Source organism: Miniopterus natalensis, chromosome 3 (assembly GCF_054644295.1).
Source record: "Miniopterus natalensis isolate mMinNat1 chromosome 3, mMinNat1.hap1, whole genome shotgun sequence".
Taxonomy (NCBI): Eukaryota; Metazoa; Chordata; class Mammalia; order Chiroptera; family Miniopteridae; genus Miniopterus; species Miniopterus natalensis.
Genome location: NC_142083.1, coordinates 72,983,860 through 73,008,512, shown reverse-complemented (window position 1 = coordinate 73,008,512; position 24,653 = coordinate 72,983,860). Strand labels below are relative to the sequence as shown.

Here is a 24,653-nt window from a genome sequence, read left to right as displayed (position 1 = left end):
ATAAATCCAACCCCCGAGAGTACTTCCGAGTCCTCTCTAGGAAACCCGGAGGTCCTCGCCTCGCTGCGGGCGGAAAGTGCCAACCCCAGGCCCCGCCCCAGAGGAGCTGTGGGCCAATCGGAGGGGAAATGGGGCACCGACCGCGAACCCAATCCTACATCCCTAAACGGGGCGTTGCACGCCCACCAAACCTCGGGGATAGAGTCGCTAGAGCCGTGGAGAAACGGAGTCACTCTCCTTACCTACCCAACCCCGAAGCCAGTTAAACAGTCTGGGCTGCCCCTCTTTCCTAGGAATGCGGACAGAGGGCGGGGTCTTAGGTGTCTGGAGCGGTTGCTAAGGCGACAGTTGCTAGTATCCGATTTGCCATGGAACTTGCTCTGGCCCACCCTCAACGCCCTGCGCCCCAATTCGAAGTAGGGTCCTTACCTTTCTGCGAGCCCACAACTCTCACTTCCCTTTAATTTTGAACCCTTCGGCTTCTTCCCGTAAACCTCACCACTCCCCGCACCCCATCTCCAGACACACCTACCTCTTTACACCTCAGTCAGCTCTAGGGGCTGAAATCTCCGATATTAAACTCGTGAGTCCCAGGTGCGAGCCGCTACTAGGACTACATCTCCCAGCAAGCGCCTCTCGGAACACGCCCGCTAACCAATAGGGCCGCGGCTTTCTTTTCAGCCTCGGTCTCGCGGGCCTATCAGAATGCGGGAGAGCAGGGAAGCGTTTCTGTCGGCGCCTCGGGTTGGAAGGCGGTGTGTGACGAAGTCCGCTGCCCTTCTGGTTGCGGAGAGTGGTTGCCGAAACCCCTCATCGCTGCGAAGTAGGAAAATCATCTCTGCTGGGCTTCTTCAGCCACCGAGATCCCATCCTTAATAATTTCTCATTTTTGTATCCGTTTACAAAGCTGCTTGACAGGCAAGACAAGAGTCACTATCGCCACTCTTATACGTCGCCAAATGAGGCTCGCCCTCTCCACTCTGAATTAGAAAGCACACGTATTTGGATACTCCTGGAGAGTTATTTTTTAGTGTACGGGATGAGTTTTCAGCCATCAGGGATGACATTTGGAGACTGACTTGCTAGCGTTGTGGTCTACCTGATGGGAATGAAGAAATTAAGAAAAATCCCCTGCTATCTCCAGAGAGACCTTTAACTGCAGAGGCTCAACTTGACACTGCGGTATGTTTGGTGTTTGTAGTATTTGTACGGCTTCACTTCTTACATTTAGTTTTAAATTTTTAATTTATTTAGGGAGGTGGGGAGAGTGAGAGGCTGATTTGTTGTTCCACTTATTTATGCATTCATTGGTTGCTTCCCGTATGTGCCTTGACCAGGGACGAGCCCTTAACCTTGGCTTTCTGGGAGGACGCTCTAACCAACTGAGCAACCTGGCAGGGCTTCCAATTTACATTTAGTACTTTGCATAGTTTCACTTTGAAACATTGAGTTATTTGATCCACTCAAAATTAGTGTATGATGTGAAGTATAGATCCAACTTTTTTTTTCCAAATCACTACCCAAGGTAAAAAGTCTCTTTGCGGCCCTCACCCCCTCCATTGATTTGTAATGCTCTCTTTATCATATACCAAATTCCCATATGTTCTGTGGTCTGTCTCTAGATTTTCTATTCTGTGACATTGGTCTGTTTGTATACAGATGTGATAATACCATGCTGTTTTAATTTATTGAGGATTAATAATTGGTTTTAATATATCTTAGGGTAAATGCCCCCAATTGTTTCTTTTTCAAAATATACTTGCTTCTTTATTTTTTCTCAAATTAACATTAGAATCAGTTTTTCTAGTTCCAGAGTGAAATCTGTATTGAGGTCATTTTTAATTTATATTAATTAGGGAGAATTTAAATCCCTACAAAGTTGATTTTTTCTGTCCTAGAATATGGTATGTCTTTCCGGGGGGGGGGGGGGCTAATTTTGGATCCTTCCGGAGTGTTTTAAATATTTCTTCATATAGGTTTTACACATATCTTGCTATGTTCTAAGTATTTTATCTTTTTGTTAATATCGTAAATTGGGTTGGCCTAGCTTTTCAAAGTATATCTGTTAACTTTAGTTGTATAACAAACCATCCCCAAACTTAGTAACCTAAAAAAACAACCATTTATTTAGCTGATGGCAGTTTGGTCTGGACATGTCTGGGTGGCTCTTCTGCTGGGCTCTTTCTTTTGTCTATAGTCAACTGCTGGTAAGCTAAGCAGTTCTGCTGGGCATTGGTTGCTTGTCAACTGCAGTGACGGGAGGCAACTGGGTCACATGCCTCCCATCATCCAGCAGGCTAGCTCAGACATGCTTACTTGATGGTGATGGGTTCCAAGAGCAAGAGAGCAGAAATACCTAGGCTCAGAACTGACAGTGTCACTTCTGCCACATTACGTTATAAAAGCAAGTTATAAGGCCAGCCCAAATTCAAAAGATGGGGAAATACTCAACTTTTTGACAGGAGGAACTACAAAGTGTATTCCTAACATTTTACCTTTTTTCTTTTACTTTTGTGGCTGTTTTTGCAATAAACCACAATAAGATATACTATCTCAAGAAGAGAGAAAAGGTGATGATCCAGGTAGTTATGGGAATGGATTTCACATAACCATTAGCCTGTATGCATGGCAAAAGGTCTGGAAAGTGCTGCTCCAGTCATTTTAAATTTTGTCTTTATATTAAAGCACAGTTTTTTCTTTCATCACGGAATCATTTTTTTTGAATCATGCTTTGATACTTCCCATCAGCTAGCATTGAAGGGGCAGTAAAATCCATTAATCTTATTTACTTGGGAGATCTTGCGAAAATATTGTCCATTATGTTACAGTGTCCTTTTCCTGGGCACTCGAGGGATATTTCTCTTCCCTCTTCGTACCAAGAATAGCTGGATTTCTCCTAAGCCACTATTAATAGTTCACTTTCCCCCTGAAAATACCCTACAAATCATGTAACTGATTTTTTTTCTTGCATTGTCTATTGATGCTTTTAAGAGCCAAATTGTGGGCTGTTGTTTTGCCAATACATAGGAGCTTACTGGAAGCAATTTCAAATCCCATTTTATCCCCAGATCCATCTTATTTATCCTCCCTATTTTCCTTTTCTCACTTAATTATTTTCTCAATTATTTTTAAAGGTGAGACAACTAACATTATTCAATTAACTCTGTGTACAAAGCACCAAAAATAGCATTAGGAAAGCAGAAGTGTGCTATTCCGTGATATCAGTGAGAGCAGGTGAAAGGAAAAGTTACATTAGTGGAGAGAGGAAGATAAGAGCTGAGAAAAACAGTATATCATGATTAGAGTGCATAACACAACCCGGAGACAGACTGATAATCAGCTGGTGAGTAGACAGAACCTGCAGATTCTCTTGCTGGAAGGAAAAGAAAAAGGCTTATAGTGCCCTCAGTACTTGGTATTCTCTTCTAGATCTGTAATTAGTTATATAGGTAGACTATTTTGGAGCAAGGTTTGCCTGTACTGGAAAGGGTTCTGTTACTTATGAATTTGCATCCTGCCTTTAATTTCCTTGCCCACCTAGTTGAAGTCTGTGCTGCAGCACAGGGAAAAGAACTTTTCCTACCAAATTATGATAGCGTTCCTTCACAGATGAATAAGTAGACTTGTGCAAAGTTTCTGCCCTCCAGGGACTTTCAAGACACTTGGAGAGATCAGACATAAACATTTGACAAGTTATATCATTAATTATTACATTTTGCTCCAAATTTCTTTTCTTTTTTTTTTTAAGTCTCACCAGAGGGTATTTTTTCCATTGCTTTCCAGAGAGAGTGGGAGGGAGAGAGACAAACATCTATTTGAAAGAGACACATTGATTGGTTTCCTCCTGCATGAACCCCCACTGGGCTGGGGATCAAGCCTACAACCGAGGTATGTTCCCTTGGCCGGAATTGAACCTGGGACCCTTTAGTCCATGGGCCAATACTCTAACCACTGAGCCAAGCCAGCTAGGGCTGCTCCAAATTTCTAGAATGACAAATCTGAGCTTTGAGAGTAGTGAATTTGTTTCTCTAGAAGTGGATTTGTCAAAAAATTAATCCTGAAAAATCTGCCTTGGCTTGTTTCATATCTTACTAATATCTAATCAAAAGAGATCACAAAAACTAATACAACCACTTAGCTGCTAAAACCTAAAGTAGGGGTTGTCTACCTGTGCTTTTGCACTTTTGCATAAATCATTAATTGATAATTTAAACTTTAATCCATAGAGATGTCATATGGAATTCTTATCCTACCTGGGACTTTGCATTCATAAATAAGGACAGTAATTTTACTCATTTAAATAAACAAATTTTAAAAATGAATTTACCACCCGGCTGAGATGTGGCTCAGTGGTTGAGCGTCGACCTAGGATCTAGGCAATTGGGGTTTGATTCCCGGTCAGGGCACATGCCCGGTTGCAGACTTGATCAATGACTCTCTCATCATTGATGTTTCTATCTCTCTCTCCCTCTCCTTTCCTCTCTCTGAAATCAATAAAGATATATTTTTTTAAAAAAAATGAATTTACCAAGATTAAAGATGGAGGCGGACTAAGTGGAAATTACAGACTCTCTCAAGGGACCAAACTGGAATTACAACCAAAATATAGAAAAGCCATCATGAATAATCAACTGAAGACGAGCTGGAGAGCACCCTCATAACCAAGGGGGAAAGTGGAGACTGCATAGACATTGGTAGGAAGTGCAGAGGTGCAACAGGGGTGTCTGGGCTCCCACAGGCAGCAGCTGAGAGTCCTGAGGGATATCTCAGCTGTGAGGATTCCCACTGAGGACTGCAGGACCTAAACCCCAGGCTGGAATTCCCAGCCAAGAGCACCAGAACTGAGAAAGGTGCCCACATAACATCTGGCTGTGAAAAGCAGCCGGGTTTCTGTCTGCCAGGAAAAGGCAGCTAGAAATGTAGGCATCCTCTTAAAGAGCCAACACACAAAGTTTCGTGTGTAGCCACTCACCTGGAGCTCCAGCAGAGGGAGGGCAGAGTGGACTAGAGCTATGTGAGGAGAACCTAGGTTTGTGGGCTCTGGAGATTGAGATCAGAATGCACCTGTCTGGGTTCCTGTGCTGAGTCATTCCCCCATGCTGCAGAGGACATCTTTCTCAGGCAGACAATTCACTGCTTTTGCCTTGAGGCGGGGGCAGTAATTGCCCCACCCTGCTGGAAAACCTCTCACCCTACCCCATGGAGTTTCTACAGCCTGAGGCTCATTAAGAGAATCAGATTAATCAGCCTGCAGGCAGAGGGAGACCTCAGAGAGCGTTGAGTCTTTGCCTGGTCTGCTTCTGGACCCAGGCCTTGGTAAAGCAGACTTTGGTGTGCATCTTGGTCCTGTCCAAATATACTCAGCCCTAGGAGAGGAGACCTGGAGATCTCAAGCTGTGGGTTGTTGATAGCTCCAAACAGTACTCAGGGCAAATCACAAACTGTGTCTGATATTAGACTGCACCAGAGACCCACCAAAATGACTGAGAGTCCTAGCAGACCTACCTAATACATAGAAACAAACCCAAATAGGCAGCCAAAATGGAAAGACAAAACAAACAAACAAAAAACAAGCCCCAAAAGAAAGAACAAGAGAAGTCTCCAGAAAAAGAGCTAAATGAAATGGAGATAAGCAATCTATCAAATATAGAGTTCAGAATATTGATTGTAAGGATGCTCAACAGCATGCAAAATGATGTGGAAACTATGAAGGAAATTAAGAATGATATAGCAGAAATAAATAATACATTGGAAAGAATAAACAGCAGATTAAGAGAAGCTGAGAATGATCAGTGCACTAGAAGACAGGGTACAAAAAAATCAGAGATCCAAAAAGAAAAAAAAAACAATTAAAAAACAGGAGGACAGTTTAAGGAAGCTGTGGCACAACATGAAATGTAACAATATTCACATTATAGGACTGCCAGAAGAGGTCAAAAATAAGCAAGGGTTAGAAAACCTGTTCAAGGAAATAATGGAAGAAAACTTCCCTAACCTAGTAAAGGAAAAAGTCACACAAGTTCAGGAGGCACAGAGAGTCCCAAGCAAGAAGAATCCAAAGAGGCCATGCCCAGACATGTCATAATTAAAATGCCAAAAATTTAAGACAAAGAGAGAATCTTAAAGGAAGCTAGAGAAAAGCAATCTGTTACCTACAAAGGAGCTCCCATAAGGCAGTCAGCTGACTTCTCATCAGAGACTCCACTGGCCAGAAGGGAATGGCATGAAGTATTCAAGGTAATACCAAACAAGGATCTGAAACCAAGACTACTCTCTCCAGCAAGGCTATCATTCATAATAGGTGGTGAAATAAAGAACTTCTCAGACAAAACAAGGCTAAAGGAGTTTATCACCATCAAACTAGCATTGCAGGAAATGTTAAAGGGACTGCTGTAATTAGAAGAAGAAATAGAAAGAAAGAGAAACATAGGCATAAAGAATTAAAATGGCAATAGATAAGTATCTATCAATAATAACCTTAAATATAAATGGAGAAAGTGCTCCAATAAAAAGACATAGGGTGGCTGAATGGATAAGAAACGTGACCGAAATATATGCTGTCTACAAGAGACCCATGTCAAAACAAAAGACTCACACAAGATGAGAGTAAAGGGATGGGAAAAAAGTTTCCATGCAAATGGAGATGGGGAAAAAAAGCTGGGGTAGCAATACTCATACTGGATAAAATAGACTTCAAAATGAAGATCATAACAAGAGACAAGAGAGGTCACTACATAATACTAAGGGGGATATAATCCAACAACAGTATATAACCCTGATAAATATATATGCACCCAATAATATAGGAGCACCTAAATTTATAAAAAAACTTTTAGAGGACTTTATGGGAGAGATTGACAGCAAGACAGTCATACCAGTGTATTTTAACACACTACTGATTTCACTGGATAGGTCTTCCAGACAAAAAAATCAACAAGGAAACAGTGACCCTAAATGACACACTAGATCAGATGGATTTAATTGCCATTAACAAAACATTCCACCCCAAAGCTGCAGAATATACATTCTTCTCAAGGGCACATCAGTAGATGAGTGGATAAAAAAGCTGTGGTACATTTACACCATGGAATACTATGCAGCTGTAAAAAAAGAAGGATCACTTATCCTTTGGGACAGCATGGAGGGAACTGGAGAGTATTATGCTTAGAGAAATAAGCCAGTCAGAGAAAGACAAGTACCACATGATCTCACTCATATGTGGAATGTAATAAACAAAGTAAATTGATGAGCAAAATAGATCCAGAGACATAGAAGCATGGAACAGACTTAGGGATATCAGAAGGAAGGTGGGGAGGGGGAGTGTGAGGAGAGAGATTAATCAAAGAACTTATATGTCTATAAGCATAACCCATGGACACAGACATCTTTATGGGGAAGGCCTGGGAGTGGGGTGCATGGGGGGTGGAGGAGATCAATGGGGGGAAAAAGGGGACATCTGTAATACTTTCAACAATAAAGATAATTTTTAAAATAAATATATAAAAACAAAAATATGGCTCAGCTGGCATGGCTCATTGTTTAAGCGTCGACCCATGAACCAGGTCAGGGCATATGCCTGGGTTGCAGACTTTATCGCCATTTGGGGGCACGCAGGAAGCAGCCGATCAGTGATTCTCTTTCATCATTGATGTTTCTCTCTCTCTCCCCTCTCCCTTCCTCTCTCTGAAATCAATAAAAACATATTTTTTAAAAAATAAAAATTTAAAAATAAGCAGAGTACCTGAATAAACATTTCTCCAAAGAGGCCATACAGATGGCCAATAGACATGAAAAGATGCTCAACATCAGTAATTATCAGAGAAATGCAAATTAAAACTCCAGTGAGTATCACCTCACACCTATCAGAATGCCTATCATCAATAAATCAACAAACAAGTCTTGGTGAGGATGTGTAGAAAAGGGAATCCTCCTACGCTGTTGGTGGGATTCCATATTTGGTGCAGCCACTATGTAAAACAATATGGGGGTTCCTCGAAAAGTTAAAAATAGAACTACCTTATGACCCAGCAGTTCCATTTCTGGGTATATATCCAAAGAAATCCAGAACACTAATTTGAAACATATATACCTCTTTATGTTCATTGCAGCATTATTTACAATAGCCAAGATATGGAAGCAACCAAGTACTCATCAATAGATGATTGGATAAAGAAGAGGTGGTTCATATGTATATACCTCCAAGTTCTTCAGAGAGTGATTTATTTGTATATTCAACCTTAGGCTAAAAAACAAATATAATAGAAACACACTGAAGCATAGAAAGGAGGCAGAGGGTGGGATCACAGAGTCCATGCTGATACTTAAAAGTGAAGGAAAGGGAGCTCTTTTTTGTGGTGCCTTGGAAGCAGTAGCTGCTCTGGGATGAAGCTGAACATTTCTTTCTCAGACACTGGCTGCCAGAAATTCATTGAAGTGGATGATGAACACAAACTTCTACCTTTTATGAGAAGCATATGGCCACAGAAGTTGCTGCTGACACTCTGGGTGAAGAATGGAAGGGTTACGTGGTTTGAATCAGTGGTGGAAACGACAAACAAGGTTTCCCCATGAAGCAGAACGTCTTGACCCATGATTGTGTCCTCCTGCTACTGAATAGGGGGCCTTCCCGTTGCCAAGGAGGACTGGAGAAAGAAAGTGCACATTTGTTCAGGGTTGCATTGTGGGTGTCTACCTGAGTGTTCTCAACTTGATCGTTTTTAAAAAGGGGGAGAGCCTGACCGGGCATGGCTCAGCAGTTGAGCATTGACCTAGAACCCAGGAGATTGTGATTGGATTCCCGGTCAGGGCACATGCCCAGGCTATGGGCCCAATCCCCAGTTGAGGGTGTGCAGGAGGCAGGCTATCAGTGACGACTCTCATCATTGATGTTTCAACTCTCTCTCTCCCTCTCTACCTTCCTCTCTCTGAAACCAATAAAGATACATTTTTTAAAAAAATGTAAACCATGTTTGAATTGAAATATGTTTTCAGTCCACATGGACTCTTTAAGCTTTAATCTTCCCTGTGATGTCTTTCACTGTACTCTCCCCTACCAGGGATGGTGTATGTCCACCTCTGGTTCTATAAATGTACACTGTATACACTCCAAAGTATTGCATTTACCACACTCTCTTGTAAGGATTTAAAAGTCTGTCCCAGGAGAGTGTGAGCAACTTGAGTACAAGGACTATGTCATCATCAGTTTTGTATCTATGGTGTCAAGCACGATGCTGTGGCATGTGGAAGATACTCTACAAACCTTTTTTGTATAAATGAATACCACATGGATGAGTGTTTACGACTCATACAGTTGGATTTTTTACTAAAACAAAACTGACAAACTTTATTCACAGACTGGGTTAAAGAATGACATTCACGTTTTAAAAGAAGAGTATCGATTAATTCTGTAACCTGAAAGATTATAATATCCACAATATCCACAAAACAAGGTGTACACAAGAGTATCCCTGGAAGGGAGGGACAACAAACCACCAAGATTCATCTCAGTCCTCCACGGCGCCTAGAGAGGTCCCGGAAATAGCCGGGAGGGTGTTTCGCAGGGAGTCAGTGACGCACTTCCGGCCTGGATTAAGAGTTTCTGTGGATGTTTTGTCACCGGACGAGGCCGGTCCTAGGTGGAATAGCTGCGGGCAGGACTCCTGCAGGGGGACAGGTGGGGTGCGCCTCTGCTTAAAGAGGGACGATGAGTTCCGCGGCTTTTTGTACGGTTTCCTCTCTTCTCACCTGAAGGCAAAACTCCGGGAAAGTCGGCACGTATTGGAGAAAGATGAGTTCGAGCTTGATCGTAAGTCAAGGCTGTGACGCCGAGGCGGGGGCCTGGATGGTGGCTGCAGGGGCCAGGGTCGCCACGCCGCCCCTACATGATGGACTCTTGGTAGTGAAAGTGGAAGACGACTCACCCGGAGTTCGGGAGTCCGACCTGCCTGTGGACTGTCTGGATCCTGAAACTTGTCGACAGTATTTTAGGCGGTTCCGTTATCAGGAGGTGGCTGGGCCCGAAGAGGCGCTGAGCCGGCTCAGGGAACTTTGTCGTCGGTGGCTGAGGCCTGAGATGCACTCGAAGGAGCAGATCCTGGAGCTGCTGGTGTTGGAGCAGTTCCTAACCATCCTGCCCCCGGAGCTCCAGGACCGCGTGCAGAAGCACTACCCCAGGAGCGGAGACCAGGCTGCGGCCGTAGTGCGGGCTCTTCAGAGAGCGCTTGGTGGGACCTCACTCCAGGTCAGGAGTGAGTGTGCTGGTGGTAGGAGTGTGGGGAATGGAGGTGTCCGGGAGGTGTATGAATTTCAGAAGTATTTTTCTTCTTTATTACATTTTGTGTGAACTTTAGAATGTTCACACAAACTTTTTCCTTTTCGTAGGAAACTGACAAATCCATCCAGGGCATGATCCTTGAGTTAGAGATCTCTCAGAACAAAACCTACTGGAGAGTATTGTTTACCCATTGTGATACACCCTTTTGTCCAACTAGATTATTGGGGCAAGAAAGATGTCAGGATGCTAGAACAGCAATTCCCTGCCACTTTGAATGTGAGGATCTTTTTTTACTTTTTAAGGGTTTGGCGACTCTCTCCTCCCACAGTGGATAATAGTACTCCAGAGAGGAGAGAGAGGCTGGAAGTGGAGTTAATTATTGATCATAGCTACGTGATGAAGCCTCCATAAAAGTCCCAATTGTATGGGGTTCAGGGAGCTTCCAGGTTTATTAAATTCATCCACTTAGTGGGAGAGCAACACACCCCAGCTCCATGGGGACAGAAACTTCTGAGCTTGGGACCCTCCCAGACCTTGCCCTATGCATCTCTTCTATCTTGCTGTTTTTGAGTCATAGCCTTTTATACTAAATTGGTAGTCTAATAAGTAAATTGTTTGCCTGAGCTCTGGAGCTGCTCTAGGAAATTAATTTTGAACCCAAAGAGAGGGGTCGAGGGAACCTCTGTTCTAAAGCTGGTTGGTCAGAAACAGGTTGTGGACCTGCACTTAGCATCTGCAGTTGGGGAGGGGGTAGTCTTGTAGGACTGACCCCTTAACCTGTGGAATCTGAGCCCAACTCCATAGTGTCAGAATTGAGTTAAACTGTAGGACACAGCTGTTGTTGGAGAATTGCTTGACATGTGGAAACACACATCTGGTGTTAGAAGTGAAGTAGTTTGTAATGAAATATTCAGAGTATTAAGAGTAGAGAAGACACACAGGAGTGTGGTTTTCCTTCACACAGAGACAGAGGAGAGGCTGGGGGCGGGGTGTACTACACTCAGGTCCTGGACATAGGAATTACATGCTGCACAGAACCTCATGGGAAAGACACCAGGTGGACAGGAGGCAGATGACAGGAGCTAGGGAAAAGTTAGGTCAGAGCCTAAATTGGAGTTTCAGAGGGAAAGGAAAGGCATGGCAGGATAAACAATAGGATTGGTTAAGTAATTTGAATCAGCTGTAAATTATAGTGGTGGTTCCTAGTTGCCTGGTACCTGGCCTTGGGATGATTAAGGCAGAGGAATCTTGCCTCCTGGGGTACACCCAGGCCAGATAGAAAAGATATGGCTCTGGATTAACCAGTCTCAGCTGAGCCCTTTGCTCTCTAAGAATTGGTTGGCCCCAGGAAGGGCAGTCCCCCCAGCCAGAAAGTTTTTTCTTTTTTAAAGATGTCAAAACATAAAAGAAAATTTTAAAAAAACAAATATTTCCCTTCCCTGTCATTGAGTGAGAGATCCTTGGAGTCAGTTTGTGTGTCATCACTGGAATCTAGAGACAACCATCTCCCTGTACCAGTTTTAGAACCTTCCCTTTCTAGGAAGTGTGGCTTTACCTTCTGTGAATAGTCAACTTACATTTAGATAAGCCATCTCAAAAGATCATCTTGTTGGGTAATCTTACTGTGCAAAGGTCAAGGAAGGGAAAGGAAATTTTATTGAGTACCTGCTGTTGATGAAATACCTTTATCTTAAGACAGATATCTGTATTTCACACATGAGAAGTTTAGGACTTTGTGATTATCTGTACATTTTTAATCTATATCAGATTTCCATTTTGATAAATCATAGTGATGTAATTCAAATGAATATTTTGCTCTTACCCCAAATTAGTTCACAGAAGGGCTTTTCAGGATTGCAAGAGAATGGCAGCCTCTGTCTTTGGTCATTTTGAAACTCCCCCATCAGTATAAGATTCACTGGTAAAAACGCAACAGCTATTTGTTACTTCATTCTCAGTGCTGACTCTTCTCTGGAGTCTGGCCTCATCCTGAGACTAGTAAGGTTATCCTGGGACAGCAGGTGCTGAGGGATGGTCATCTTTTGTTTTAGAGATTGGTGAAGGTCAAGGATGTGCCTGTAACCTGGGAGCAGTGGGAGCATGCGGATCCAGTTCAGAGGGACTTCTACAGGAAGAGCGCGCTGAAGGATTATGGGAACACAGTCCTGTCAAGTAAGTGCTATGACTTTGCATTTATCTGGCTGTGTGTCATTTGTGAAGGGCTTGCTTCAGTTTGATCCCTGAGCCAGACTGCCATTCACAGACATAGGTTGAGAGCCTTAGAGTCTCTTTTGTGACCTTAAGTAAGACCTTTCTCTTCTGTATTGTTAGGTGATAGATTCAGCTTCTTGTTTCGATTCATTTTTAATAAAATACATACAGAAAGTGTAAAAAAATATAATGGACACCTGTGTATCTACCACCCAGGTTTATAAAATTGTAATATCAGCCATATTGGCTTCATATTTTTTTATTTTTCTACTTTTATTTTAAAAAAATGTTTTTTAAAATATGTTTTTATTGATTTCAGAGAGAGGACGGGAGAGAGAGAGAGAGAAACATCAATGATGAGAGAGAGTCATTGATCAGCTGCCTCCTGCACTCCCTGTACTGGGGAGCCTGCAACCTGGGCATCTGCCTTGACCAGGAATCGAACCATGACCTCCTGGTTCATAGGTTAATGCTCAACCACTGAGCCATGCAGGCTGGGCCATATGTTTTTTAAATAAAAATATGTTACAGCTGTATGTGTACCCTCCCTGAAAGCTATTCCCCTCTTTCCTTTTCCAGAGGTAACCAGTATCTTGTGGTATTTATCATTTCCATGTGTGTTTTATGTTCTTTTACATATTCATGTAGCCACATTCACACACACACACACACACACATACATACATACATACACTCTCTCCCTCTGTGTGTGTGTATCTAAAGAGGTGTATAAACACGTAAATATATAAAAACATATATATATACTATTTTTATGTTTTTATGGTATATAAAATTGTATTACTGTATGGTTCTTTTGCACCTTGCCTTTTTCCCAACATTACACTTTTTAGATGATCCATGTTGATACATGTAGCTCTAGTTTATTCATTTTAACATCCATATATTTATTGTAGAATATTCCAAAGTTCATTTATCCATTCTCCTGTCAGTGGACATTGGTGAAAGTTTCTCACCAATTACAAACAGTATTACACTGAACATTCTTGTGTCCTTCTCCCTATGGTCATGTGTAGGAGTTTCTGACAAGAATATACTTAGTGACATTTGCCCATCTTGCTGTCCAAAAGGATACCAGCAGTATACAGGAATTCTTCTTTCTCCACTTCCTTGTCAACATTTGGTGTTCAGCTGATGGCATGATGTCTTAACACAGTAGCCCAAGTATTCCTTTTGAAAGAAGAAGAAAAATATATATGTGAACAATACAATGGCAGTAAATACATATCTCTATCAACAATTGAGTCTAAAAAACAAAATACTATCTATATTCACCCACATACTGAATAACTTTTCTTTTACAGCTTTTACACTTTCCTTTTACAGTTTTCCCTGGAATTAAAAATGTTTCATTTTGCATGTGCCGCCTCCTAGTGAACACTAGTTCACCCACAAGCTTTCTGTTAGAAATATAAAACTCCTCTCAGCATATTCACATACATCAGATATTCCGTCATTTTCATATCCCCTTGGAGAGATTCCCCTGAAGCTCTCTCTGCTCCAGTGTGAATAGGCTTCTTCTCCAGACTTGTTACACAGCTGTTCTCCTAGAACTCTCCTTCATTATTACTCTGGGAATTCCTTTTTTCTTTCCTGGATCCCATACCATTTTCTTCCTTGGTTTTACCCCCTTGATTTGATGGAGCACTCTTCTGGTGTGTTCCAGAGAGCATATACTTGGGAGCTAAATTTTTTGAAACTGTGAATGTCAGAAAATATCTTTAGTTTTCTCTTACATTTGGATTATAGTGTGGCTGGACATAGCATTCTGTGTTAGAAATAATGTTTTAATTTTGAAGACTATGAATTTTCTAGCTAGCTTCCCATGTTGTTATTGAGAAATCTTAAGTCACTGTGATATTTTATCCTTGGTGTACAATCTGTTGGTCCTGTGTGGAAGCCTTTAGAAACTTTTCTTTATTCCTGCTACTACGAAATTTCACAATAGATGTGGCTTAGTGTGAAGTTGTTTTTTCCCCATTCACTGTTCTTGGTTGGTAGGCCCTTATAATATAGACACTAATATCTTTGAGTTGTAAGGAATTTTTTATAGTATTTTATTTATCTACTTATTTTAAAAAATATGTGTTTTTATTGATTTCGGGGGGGAGAGAGAGAGAGAGAAAGAAACTTCAATGATGAGAGAGAGTCATTGATCGCCTACCTCCCGCACCACCCCCACCAGGGATTGAGTCTGTAACCTGGGCACGTTCCCTGACCAGGAATCGAACCGTGATCTCCTGGATCCTAGGTTGATGCTCAATTGCTGAGCTATGTCTGGCCGGGCAAGGGATCCTTCTTTCTTTTTTTTTTTTTTTTTAAATATATCTTTATTGATTTCAGAGAGACGAAAGGAGAGGGAGAGCTAGAAACATCAGTGATGAGAGAGTCATTGATTGGCTGCCTCAAGCCCACAACCCGGGCATGTGCCCTGACCAGGAATAGAACCCCAATCGCCTGGATCCTAGGTCGATGCTCAACCACTGAGTCATGCTTGGCCGGGGGGAATCCTTCTTTCTTACAGCTGCATAGTATTCCATGGTATAAATGTCTGAGAAGATGCTTGATATGATTTTAGTCTTCTTGAACTTTTAGAGACTTGTTTTGTGTCCTAACATGTGGTCTATGTTTGAGAATGTCCCATGTGCACATGAGGAGAATGCATATTCTGCAGCTTTGGGGTGAAATGTTCTGTAAACGTCAGTTAAATCCATCTGATCTAGTGTGTCATTTAGAGTCACCGTTTCCTTGTTGATTTTTTTGTCTAGAAGATCTATCCAGTAAAGTCAGCGAGGTGTTAAAGTCCCCTACTATGATTGTATTACTATCAATCTCTCCTTTAAAGTCCTCCAGAAGTTTGTTTTTTGTTTTTTTGTTTTTCAGCCTGTGTGAGTCCTTTGTTCTGAGGTGAGTCTCTTATAGGCAGCATATATTTGAGTCATGTTTTCTTATCCATTCAGCTACCCTTTATCTTTTGATTGGGACATTTAATCCACTTATATTTAAGGTTATTGATAGGTGCTTATCTATTGCCATTTTATTTCTTTATGCCTATGTTTCTCATCCTTTCTGTTTCAACTTCTTATTACAGCAGTCCCTTTAACATTTCCTGCAATGCTGGTTTGGTGGTGATAAACTCCTTTAGCCTTGTTTTGTCTGGGAAGCTTTTTATTTCACCATCTATTTTGAATGATAGCCTTGCTGGATAGAGTAGTCTTGGTTTCAGATCCTTGTTTTGCATTACCTTGAATACTTCATGCCATTCCCTTCTGGCTTGTAGAGTTTCTGATGAGAAGTCAGCTGACAGCCTTATGGGAGCTCCTTTGTAGGTAATAGATTGGTTTTCTCTCGCTTCCTTTAAGATTCTCTCTTTGTCTTGAATTTTTGGAATTTTAATTATGATGTGTCTGGCTATGGCCTCTTTGGGTTCTTCTTGCTTGGGACTCTCTGTGCCTCCTGAACTTGTATGACTTTTTCCTTCACCAGGTTAGGGAAGTCTTCTCCCATTATTTCTTCGAACAGGTTTTCTAAGCCTTGCTTACTTTTGATCTCTTCTGGCAGTCCTGTGATGCAAATATTGTTACGTTTCATGTTGTCCCACAGCTCCCTTAAGCTGTCCTCCTGTTTTTTAATTATTTCTTTTTGGTTTTCTGAGTGATTTTTTTCTTTCTGATTCACTGATCAGGTCCTCAGCTTCCCCTAATCTGCTGTTTATTCCCTCAGATTTTTTTTTTTATTTCTACTATGTCATTCTTAATTTCCTTCATAGTTTTCACATCTTTTTGCATGCTGTTAAGCATCCTTACAGTCAATATTCTGAATTCTATGTCTGATAGATTGCTTATCTCCATTTCATTTAGCTCTTCTTCTGAAGAATTCTTTTGTTCTTTCATTTGGGGCTTGTTTTTTGTTTCTGTTTTTTTGTCTTCCCATTTTGGCTGCCTGTTTGAATTTGTTTCTATGTATTAGGTAAATCTGCTAGGACTCCCAGTCTTTTGGATGGTCTCTGGTACAGGCCAATATCATACGCTGTTTGTAACTGGCCTTGAATACCCTGTTTGAAGTTTTCTGAACTCCACAGCTTATGGTGTTCTCTGCTGGGGCTGAGTGTTTTTGGACAGGACCAGGATGTACACCAAGGTCTGCTTTTCCAAGCCTTAGGTCCAGAAGCAAATCAGGCAAATACGCAAAGCACCCAGAGGCTGATTGTTATTCAGACTTTATAGAGTTCAGAATACTGACTGTAAGGATGCTCAAGGTTGGGGTGGCTGATTGTTATCAGTCTCTTAATGAACCTCAGGCTGTAGAGACTCCACAGGGTGGGGCAAGAGGTTTTCTGACAGAATGACTCCCCCCCCCGCCCCAGGCAAAAGGTGCCTGGCTGGTAAGGGTCTGCCTGAGAAAGATGTTCTCTGCCTTATGGGAGAATGAATCAGCACAGAAATCCAGATGCCCTCTGATCTCCATACCCCAAACCAGCAACCCTGGATTCTCCTCATATAGCTCTAGTCTACTCTGCCTTCCCTCTGCCAGAGCCCAAGGGGAGTGGCTGCACATGAAACTTTGTGTTTTGGCTCTTTAAGAGGGTGCCTGCATTTATAGCTGCCTCTTCCTGGGAGACAGAAACCCAGCTGCTTTTCACAGCCAGATGTTATGTGGGCACCTTTCTCAGTTCTGGTGCTCTTGGCCCAGAAGCCTAGCCTGGGGTTTAGGCCCCAGAGTCCTCAATGGGAAGCCCCTACAGCTGAGGTATCCCTCTGGACCTTCAGCTGCTGCCTGTCAGAGCCCAGCCAGCCCTCTCGCACCTCTGCACTTCCTGTCAGTCTCTATGCAATCTTCTCTTTACATCCTTGGGTATGAGGGTGCTCTCCAGCTCATCTTAAGTTGATTATTCAGGATGTTTTTTCTATATTTTAGTTGTAATTTCAGTTTGGTCCTGGGAGAGTGTCACTGTAGCTTCCACTCAGTCCCTGCCATCTTGGAATCTCATTGCATGTTTCATTAGCATTTCTGTTCAAGGTTTTCTTGAAATGTTGGTGGTCTTTTACTTTCTGTTTGTATTTAATAAATGTAAGAATTCTGACTGGAATCTGTCGGGGTAGGACTCGTGAACTGTGGTGATCTTCAGTGTAGGGTTGGACATCAGGTTCTGTTATACTTGAGAATTCCTTTTTGTCAGTGTCTCTAGGTCTTTTGGCCTGGGCTGGTAAGTTTTACCGTAGAGAGATTATTCAACAAATATTTTATTGAGTGTCTGCAGTAAGCCAGGTGCCATTCTAGATGGGGATACAATAGGAAATAAGGCTATAAAATTCCCACTATAAAAATTTCTGCCTGGAGGATATAAGCTTTGGAGCCAATAGTTTGAGCCTGAGGAGAGGATAGTACATTGAGGTTGTACCAGTTAGTGTGTCAATTTTCACTTGATTGCCCTGATATGGTAGTAGTACTTGTTGCCTGTTCTTAGCTGGTCTGATGTCACTGATCCAGAATTTATCTGCTTCAGCCTTCCTGGACAGTAAACTGTAAGAATTCTGGATTGGGGGTGGAATCCAGTGTCTTGACTGTTCCTTTATGGACTTCCAGTCAGTCCTAGATTTACCTCCCACACTGACCCTGCCTTCAGACATTGGAGGCACCTGGTATGTCTAATACTGTAACTCATCACAAGAATAGAATTTTTTGTTAAACCGTACTTCAGACATAGGATAAAAGCTCTACCACCTCTCATGACAGCTCTTCCAGATTTGCCTGTCATAATATGATGACTCATAGAACAGTGAAATGGGGCAGAGGGACAAGACATGGGTTTGTGGGTGCAGGTATAAATATAAAAGCAAAGAAACAGGGTTTATACAGGAAAATGTGAGCACATCTAAAACAATTTAACTTCAGGAGTGGTTTCATGGAGATTAAAAAGTTCATGGGGGGGGGCTGTTTTTCTGCTAGCACTTATTTCTTTCACTCCTGTAAAGATGAAATGTCAGCAATTTGTATTTTAATATTTCAGGTTTGGAAACCAAAACAGAGAACAAAGAGTTGATTCCAAAGCAAGAAATTCTAGAAGTAGAGCCACAGATGCAGCTACAGAAAGTGTCCCAGGGGAAGGCTCTCCTGTTGTCCCAGGATGGTGATACCCACGAGGAGACTGTAGAAAAGCACTCAGGAAATCCTTCATTGCTGAAACTTGAAAATTCTCCTGAAGAGCAAGGACTCACCAGAATCTCAGATCTCAAGAATGGTCCTATAGAAGAGGAAGACTCCAAAAATAATGAGATTGGGAACAGTGCCAGAAGTTCAAACTTGGTTCTTTGTCCGCATGGCCTGTCACCAGAGAGGTCTGTTAATGGCAGTGAACATGGCAACAAGTGCAGACAGAGGTTAGAAATGGTGAAACTTCTAATGGTGAAACCTCATAAATCTATTGACAGTGAGAAAAATTTCTGTACTTCAGGCCTTTTTGAGACCCAGAGGCAGCTCCGTGAAGAAAGACCTTATAAATGTGATAACTGTGAAAAGAGTTTCAAACATCGTTCCGACCTCTTGAAACACCAGAGAATCCACACTGGGGAGAAACCCTATAAATGCCAAGAATGTGAGAAGAGCTTCAGTCAGAGTGCTGCCCTCATTAAACACCAGCGGACACATACAGGGGAAAAGCCGTACACATGTCCCAAATGTGGGGACAGCTTCAGACAGAGCTCACATCTCAATCGGCATCAACGAATCCACATAGGAGAGAAACACTATAAATGTACCGAATGTGGGGAGACCTGCCGCATTTCCAACCGTTTTAGACATCAGAGAATTCATAAGGGGGAGAGACCCTATACATGTGAAGAATGTGAGAAGAGCTTCAAACGGTGCTCTGACCTCTCTAAACATCAGAGAATCCACACCGGGGAGAAGCCTTATGGATGTTCTGTCTGTGGGAAATGCTTCAGTCAGAGTACAACCCTCATCATACACCAGAGAACTCACACTGGAGAAAAACCTTATAAATGTCTTGAATGTGGGGAAAGCTTTAGACAGAGTCCACACCTTATCCGACACCAAAGGATCCATAGAAATAAAGTCCCATGATTTTGACATGCTTCTGCGTGAGCTGTTTTATTTATTTCTTTTCTTTGTACCATTGCCCTGAAACTACATTCTCCGGCTTTTGGAGCATTACAGTCAGTCGTGGATCATATTTCCTTGGGCATCACACCCAAGATAGATTCAGTCTGACTTAGTCTCAAGACATATGTTCATGGAGTATTGCTATGAAGGAGAAACGTGTAAGTTGGGAGCCCCTCCACCAGATGGTTTTGTGGAGGAGACTTCTGAGAAGGGTGAGGGCTGACATGCAACAGTTCTGTCCTTGTCTCCACTCTTCCTACCTCTGCTGCTCTTGGACCAGATCTTGCGCACTCCAATTACTTCCCCAAGAATTCATTTTAGTAACTTAGAAGTGTCTTTCTACTTAGGTGGTAGAGAGGATTTCAAATACTTTATCATCCAAAACACCTCATACATATAGTTCAGTGCATACAAGAGCCATTTTATATTTTTGACTTTTAATTTTGCAGAGTCCCTCTTTCCCATTCTTTCCCTATTATGTTAAATTGTAGGCACAACTAAAAACTTGGATTAGAGCCTACCTAAATCTTAGTTTTTTCTAGTTCTGCACATTGGTGACATGTATTGCATCTAAATTCTTTATGAACCTTTTTTTAATTAAGGAAATATAAGCGCATTATTGGATATTTGGGAAAACAACAGAGGAAAAAAATCACCCACACTTGATCTGTTACTGGCATTTACAGTTGACCCTGGAACTACATGGGGGTTAGGGGTGCCTACACCCTGCACAGTCAAAAATCCACATACAACTTTTGACTCCCCCAATAAGTCATCCCTAGGTATCCATGGGGTTTGGTTTCAGGACCCTTTCAGATACGAAAATCAGCATATGCTCAAGTCCCTTATATAAAATGGTGCAGAAAAATGTACACAATCAGTCTCCTATGTTCGCAGATTTCCAACCACAGGTTGAAAACACTGTCTTCCATTCGAGGTTGGTTGTATCCACAGATGTGAAACCTGTGGATATAGAGGGCTGACTGTATATTTATTGAAAAAAATCTATATAACTGAACGGAGTTTAAACCTGTGTTGTTCGATGGTCAACGGTATCCCTTCTGATATTTTTTGTGTGCATATTTTTATATAATAAAAATCATTTTTATATTTCATATCTTTAATATTATTAAGGAATTTACATGATTTTCATAACCTTTATGCAATGGCTGCATCATATTCCATCAAGTGGATGTAACAATTGAGCCATTTTCCTTTTATTGGAAATTTCAGGCATTTCTCATTTTTTATTGTTGCAAGCAAGGCTGTAGTGAATATCAATGCAATTTGAGCATAATTTGGATTGTTCTTTAGAATCTAAGGCTAGGTTCCCTTTGATGAGTGTGTGAGCTATTTTGGGCTTTTAATGCACCTTCCCAATTTCCCCTGAAGCAAAAGCCAATTACAGTCTATAATGAGAGTTCTACTTTAGCCTTGCCACTTTCACCTCATATTAATTTTTATAAATATACAAAAAACAAAACCCAATTGCTTGCCTTTCAAAACTCACCACCTTTATCTTGGACATGGTAGAATAGTAGTGTGTACTTCTTCCTTTGACCCTCCTTGTAACCAACAGGAGGGACTGTGAGAGGGCTGGCCTAGGTGCATTCAGACTTTTGGGGTATCGTGTGGGGCATTTAACTTTTATTTAAATGAGATTTAGTATTAAGAAAACTGGGCTGAGGGTGAAGTGATGGTAAAAGTTTAAGAAGGCCATGAGTTGTATCACACTGGTGTTTTCTCCAAGTTTATCAAGGTTATTTGCCCAAGGTCAGACAGCTAGCAAGTGATAGTCATATACAGCGTGGGGCAAAAGAAGGTTTACAGCTGTGAGTGTGCAGAACAGAGTTTATTCTTGTATTATGTATTAATTATTGAATTATCTTCCATATGAACAAGTGTAAAGCTACTTTTGCCCCACCCTGTATAAATCTGGTAAGGTTACGATCCTAGTGTTCTTTTTACTATAGTAACTGCAAACTTAGAATGGACTATTCTCTCTCCAATTTTAGTTTTCCTCCATTCTTTTCCTCTTCTACCTTCTACAGGCACTTACTATTACCCATATACTACTTGAATTTCCCACATATATGCCTTTGGTCGAGATGCTTACTCTGCTTTAATCCCAGCTCCCTTTCTTCAGCCCCTAAATCACAAATAACAAAGGAAAAACTCCACTCATAAAACAGTTTAAAATTTTTACTTCTCAATTATCCTACCCCAAAACGTTTTCTTTACTAACACTATCTGTAGGTTTTATTGTTTACCATGCAAACTACTATTACAGTAAGTTAATGTGTATATGCCATCATTATAAAGGGCAAGTGTCTTAGTTTGCTCTGATGCCATAAAAAAATACCACAGATTGGGTCAATAAATAACAAATTTATTTTCTTAGGGTTCTCGAGGCTAGAACTCCAGGATGTTGGCAAGGTTGGTTCTGAGGCCTCTTTCCTTGGCTTATACATCGCTGTCTTCTCCCTATGTCTTCACACGGTCTTCCTTTTGCATAGATCTGTATCCAAATTTCCTCTTTTTATAAGGACACCAGTCAGATTAGATTGCAGCCCACCCTAGTGACTTCGTTTTAACTTAATCACTTCCTAAAGGCCCTATCTCCAAATACAGTCACATTCCAAGGTACTAGGATTTAGGACTTCAAAATATACATTTTTTGGGGTGAAGACACAACTAAACCCATAATGGAAAGAGCTAAAAGACCAAGCTTAGTTATTTGTTCAATAATTCATTCAATTTTTTACTGAAACACTTCAAATCTGTTGGAAAAATATAGAAGGTATTTTTCTGATCTCAAATTAGTGAAGAGTATCTTAAACATTTATTAAGTGTGCTTAACGATAACAGCTCTAAAAAATAGACCCCAAGAGGTATAGTTGTTCATTTCTCACTCTTGTAACAGTTTAAGGTACATAATACATTCCTGGCAGGGTGGCTCTCCTCCAAGCTGTCAGTCTGATGGCAGCCCTGCTGTCTTTGACACCCGGCTTCCAAGATGCCTGGGGTTTTCTAACCTAGTCAATTGGAAGGGAGAAAAGCATGGAGGGGTGAGAGAGCTTTCATAGGCCTAGCCAAGAAGCGGCACACATCATCTCTACTCATACTCCACTGGTTAGGATTCGGTCACCTAGACACATTGAACAACAATACAAGCTGTGAAATGTGATCTAGCCGTGTGCCAGGAAGAACAAAAACAAATTTCTGAAAAATTGGTAGCAATCTGAAACAAGACTCATAAAGCACTATATCGATAAAGGAAAAAGCTGATAAATTCAACCACATGAAGACTAGGAAAAGACAAAATTGAAAGCATAGCCCATGATAATGAAAAGCTGCTCAATTATATTAGTAATAATAAAAATGCACATTAAGCCACAATTAAATACTATTTCATTCCTTACAGATGATAAAATCTTTAAAAATCTGTCAGAACCAAGTATTGATAAACACATAGAGTGGTGGGAACTCTCATCTATTGCTGTTGGGTGTATAAATTGTTACATGTATTATAGAAAACAGTATGGCATTACTTTTATTTATTGACTTTAGAGAGAAAGGACATGAGAGAGAAACATCGATTTGTTGTACCACTTACTTATGCATTCATTGGTTGCTTCTTGTATGTGCCCTGACTGTGGATTGGACCTGCAACATTGGCATATCAGGACGATGCTCTAACCAACTGAGCTACCTGGCCAAGGCTCACCACTACACTTTTATTTATTTTTTAATATGTCTTTATTCAGAGAGAGGGAGAGGGAGAGAGATAGAAACACTGATGAGAGTCATTGACTGGCTGCCTCCTGCATGCCTCCCACTGGGAATCGAGCCCACAACCCAGGCATGTGCCCTGACTGGGAACTGAACTGTGACCTCCTGGTTCATAGGTTGATGCTCAACCACTGAGCCATGCCGGCTGGACAACACACCCTATTTTTTTAAATTTTAGTTTAGCATTTTTAGCTAAAGTAAGCAAATTAACACTTGTATTATTATTTTTTTTTCCTTGATTTAAATATGAAAAAATCTTCAAGATAAGATGTGCCTTTTCTAGTGTGGTAGAATAGTCTAGACTTGCCAGATTCCCCAACCTTCATTGATTGAGCCAAGGGTTGCTCAGTCTACTGAGGCATGGAGGACAATGGGCCCAGCCCATTAGCCAAATATGAAAGCCAAAACTTGAGCATTTCTTCCCCATTACCTTCTCTGGAGGACTAGCTTAAAGTCCTCGCCTTACTTGTTAACAAGAACAACCATATACTGACACTGACATTGCTAATATTGTGTTCTTGGCCTTCAAACTGTCTAGCTTGATGGGGAAGGCAGAAAGCCTAACTTGCACTCACATTCTTGAGGTGTGGGGTTCCTTTCTCCCAAAGCAAATTAGCTCAGCAAGGCTTCCAGAGCAGCAGCATCTCTCTCAACTTTCTGTCCCAGAAATTCGACTGAAAAAAAATATTTTCAAACATAAGTCAAACATTTTACAGGGATCATTTTATAGGGAAAAGAAGTCAATTTCATTGTAGAGAAGGAAGTAGCACCAAACACAAGCTCCTTTGTGTCTCCATAAGAAGTCCTACAGGCTCTCTATAGTGCTGTCCAATCAAACTTTGTGATGATGGGAATGTTCTAAATCTGTGACCTTGAAATATGGGTTTTGACTGAGGAATTTAATGGGTTTTAATGTTTTTTTAAAGATGTCTTTAATGATTTCAGAGAGGGGAAGGAAGAGGAGGATAGATAGAAACATCAGTGATGAGTCATTGATAGGTTGCCTCCTGCATGCCCCCTACTGGGGATCGAGCCCAAAACCAGGAATCAAACAGCCACCTCCTGGATCAAAGGTCTATGCTCAACCACTGAGCCACGCCAGTGGGTTTTAATATTAATTTGGTAACTACTGGTTACCATATTGAACAGTGCAGATCTTTTCTTCCCTTTGGGACAGATGTGGCCAATTGTAGGTGTGTTTCATGTTAACCCTGGAGCCTTTAGTTCTGGAAAGCTG

General features: G+C 41.4%; 1 protein-coding gene across 1 annotated transcript; it reads left to right on the top strand.

Annotated features, from left to right (window-relative positions):
• The first annotated feature begins 9,613 nt into the window (after nucleotides 1-9,613).
• ZNF394 (zinc finger protein 394) lies at nucleotides 9,614-19,811 on the top strand. The gene is made up of 3 exons (XM_016217706.2): nucleotides 9,614-10,240; nucleotides 12,325-12,445; nucleotides 18,513-19,811. The coding sequence occupies exons 1-3, from the start codon at nucleotides 9,788-9,790 to the stop codon at nucleotides 19,583-19,585; spliced, it is 1,647 nt and encodes a 548-aa protein (XP_016073192.1). The 5' UTR covers nucleotides 9,614-9,787; the 3' UTR covers nucleotides 19,586-19,811.
• Nucleotides 19,812-24,653: the final 4,842 nt, after the last annotated feature.

What these genes read in the sequence shown, in the direction of transcription:
- ZNF394 (XM_016217706.2), top strand. Translation starts at nt 9,788, where the DNA reads ATGAGTTCGAGCTTGATCGTAAGTCAAGGCTGTGACGCCGAGGCGGGG. An exon ending in TTGGTGGGACCTCACTCCAG is followed by an intron (nt 10,241 to 12,324) that starts GTCAGGAGTGAG and finishes CTTTTGTTTTAG; the next exon opens with AGATTGGTGAAGGTCAAGGA. An exon ending in TGGGAACACAGTCCTGTCAA is followed by an intron (nt 12,446 to 18,512) that starts GTAAGTGCTATG and finishes TTAATATTTCAG; the next exon opens with GTTTGGAAACCAAAACAGAG.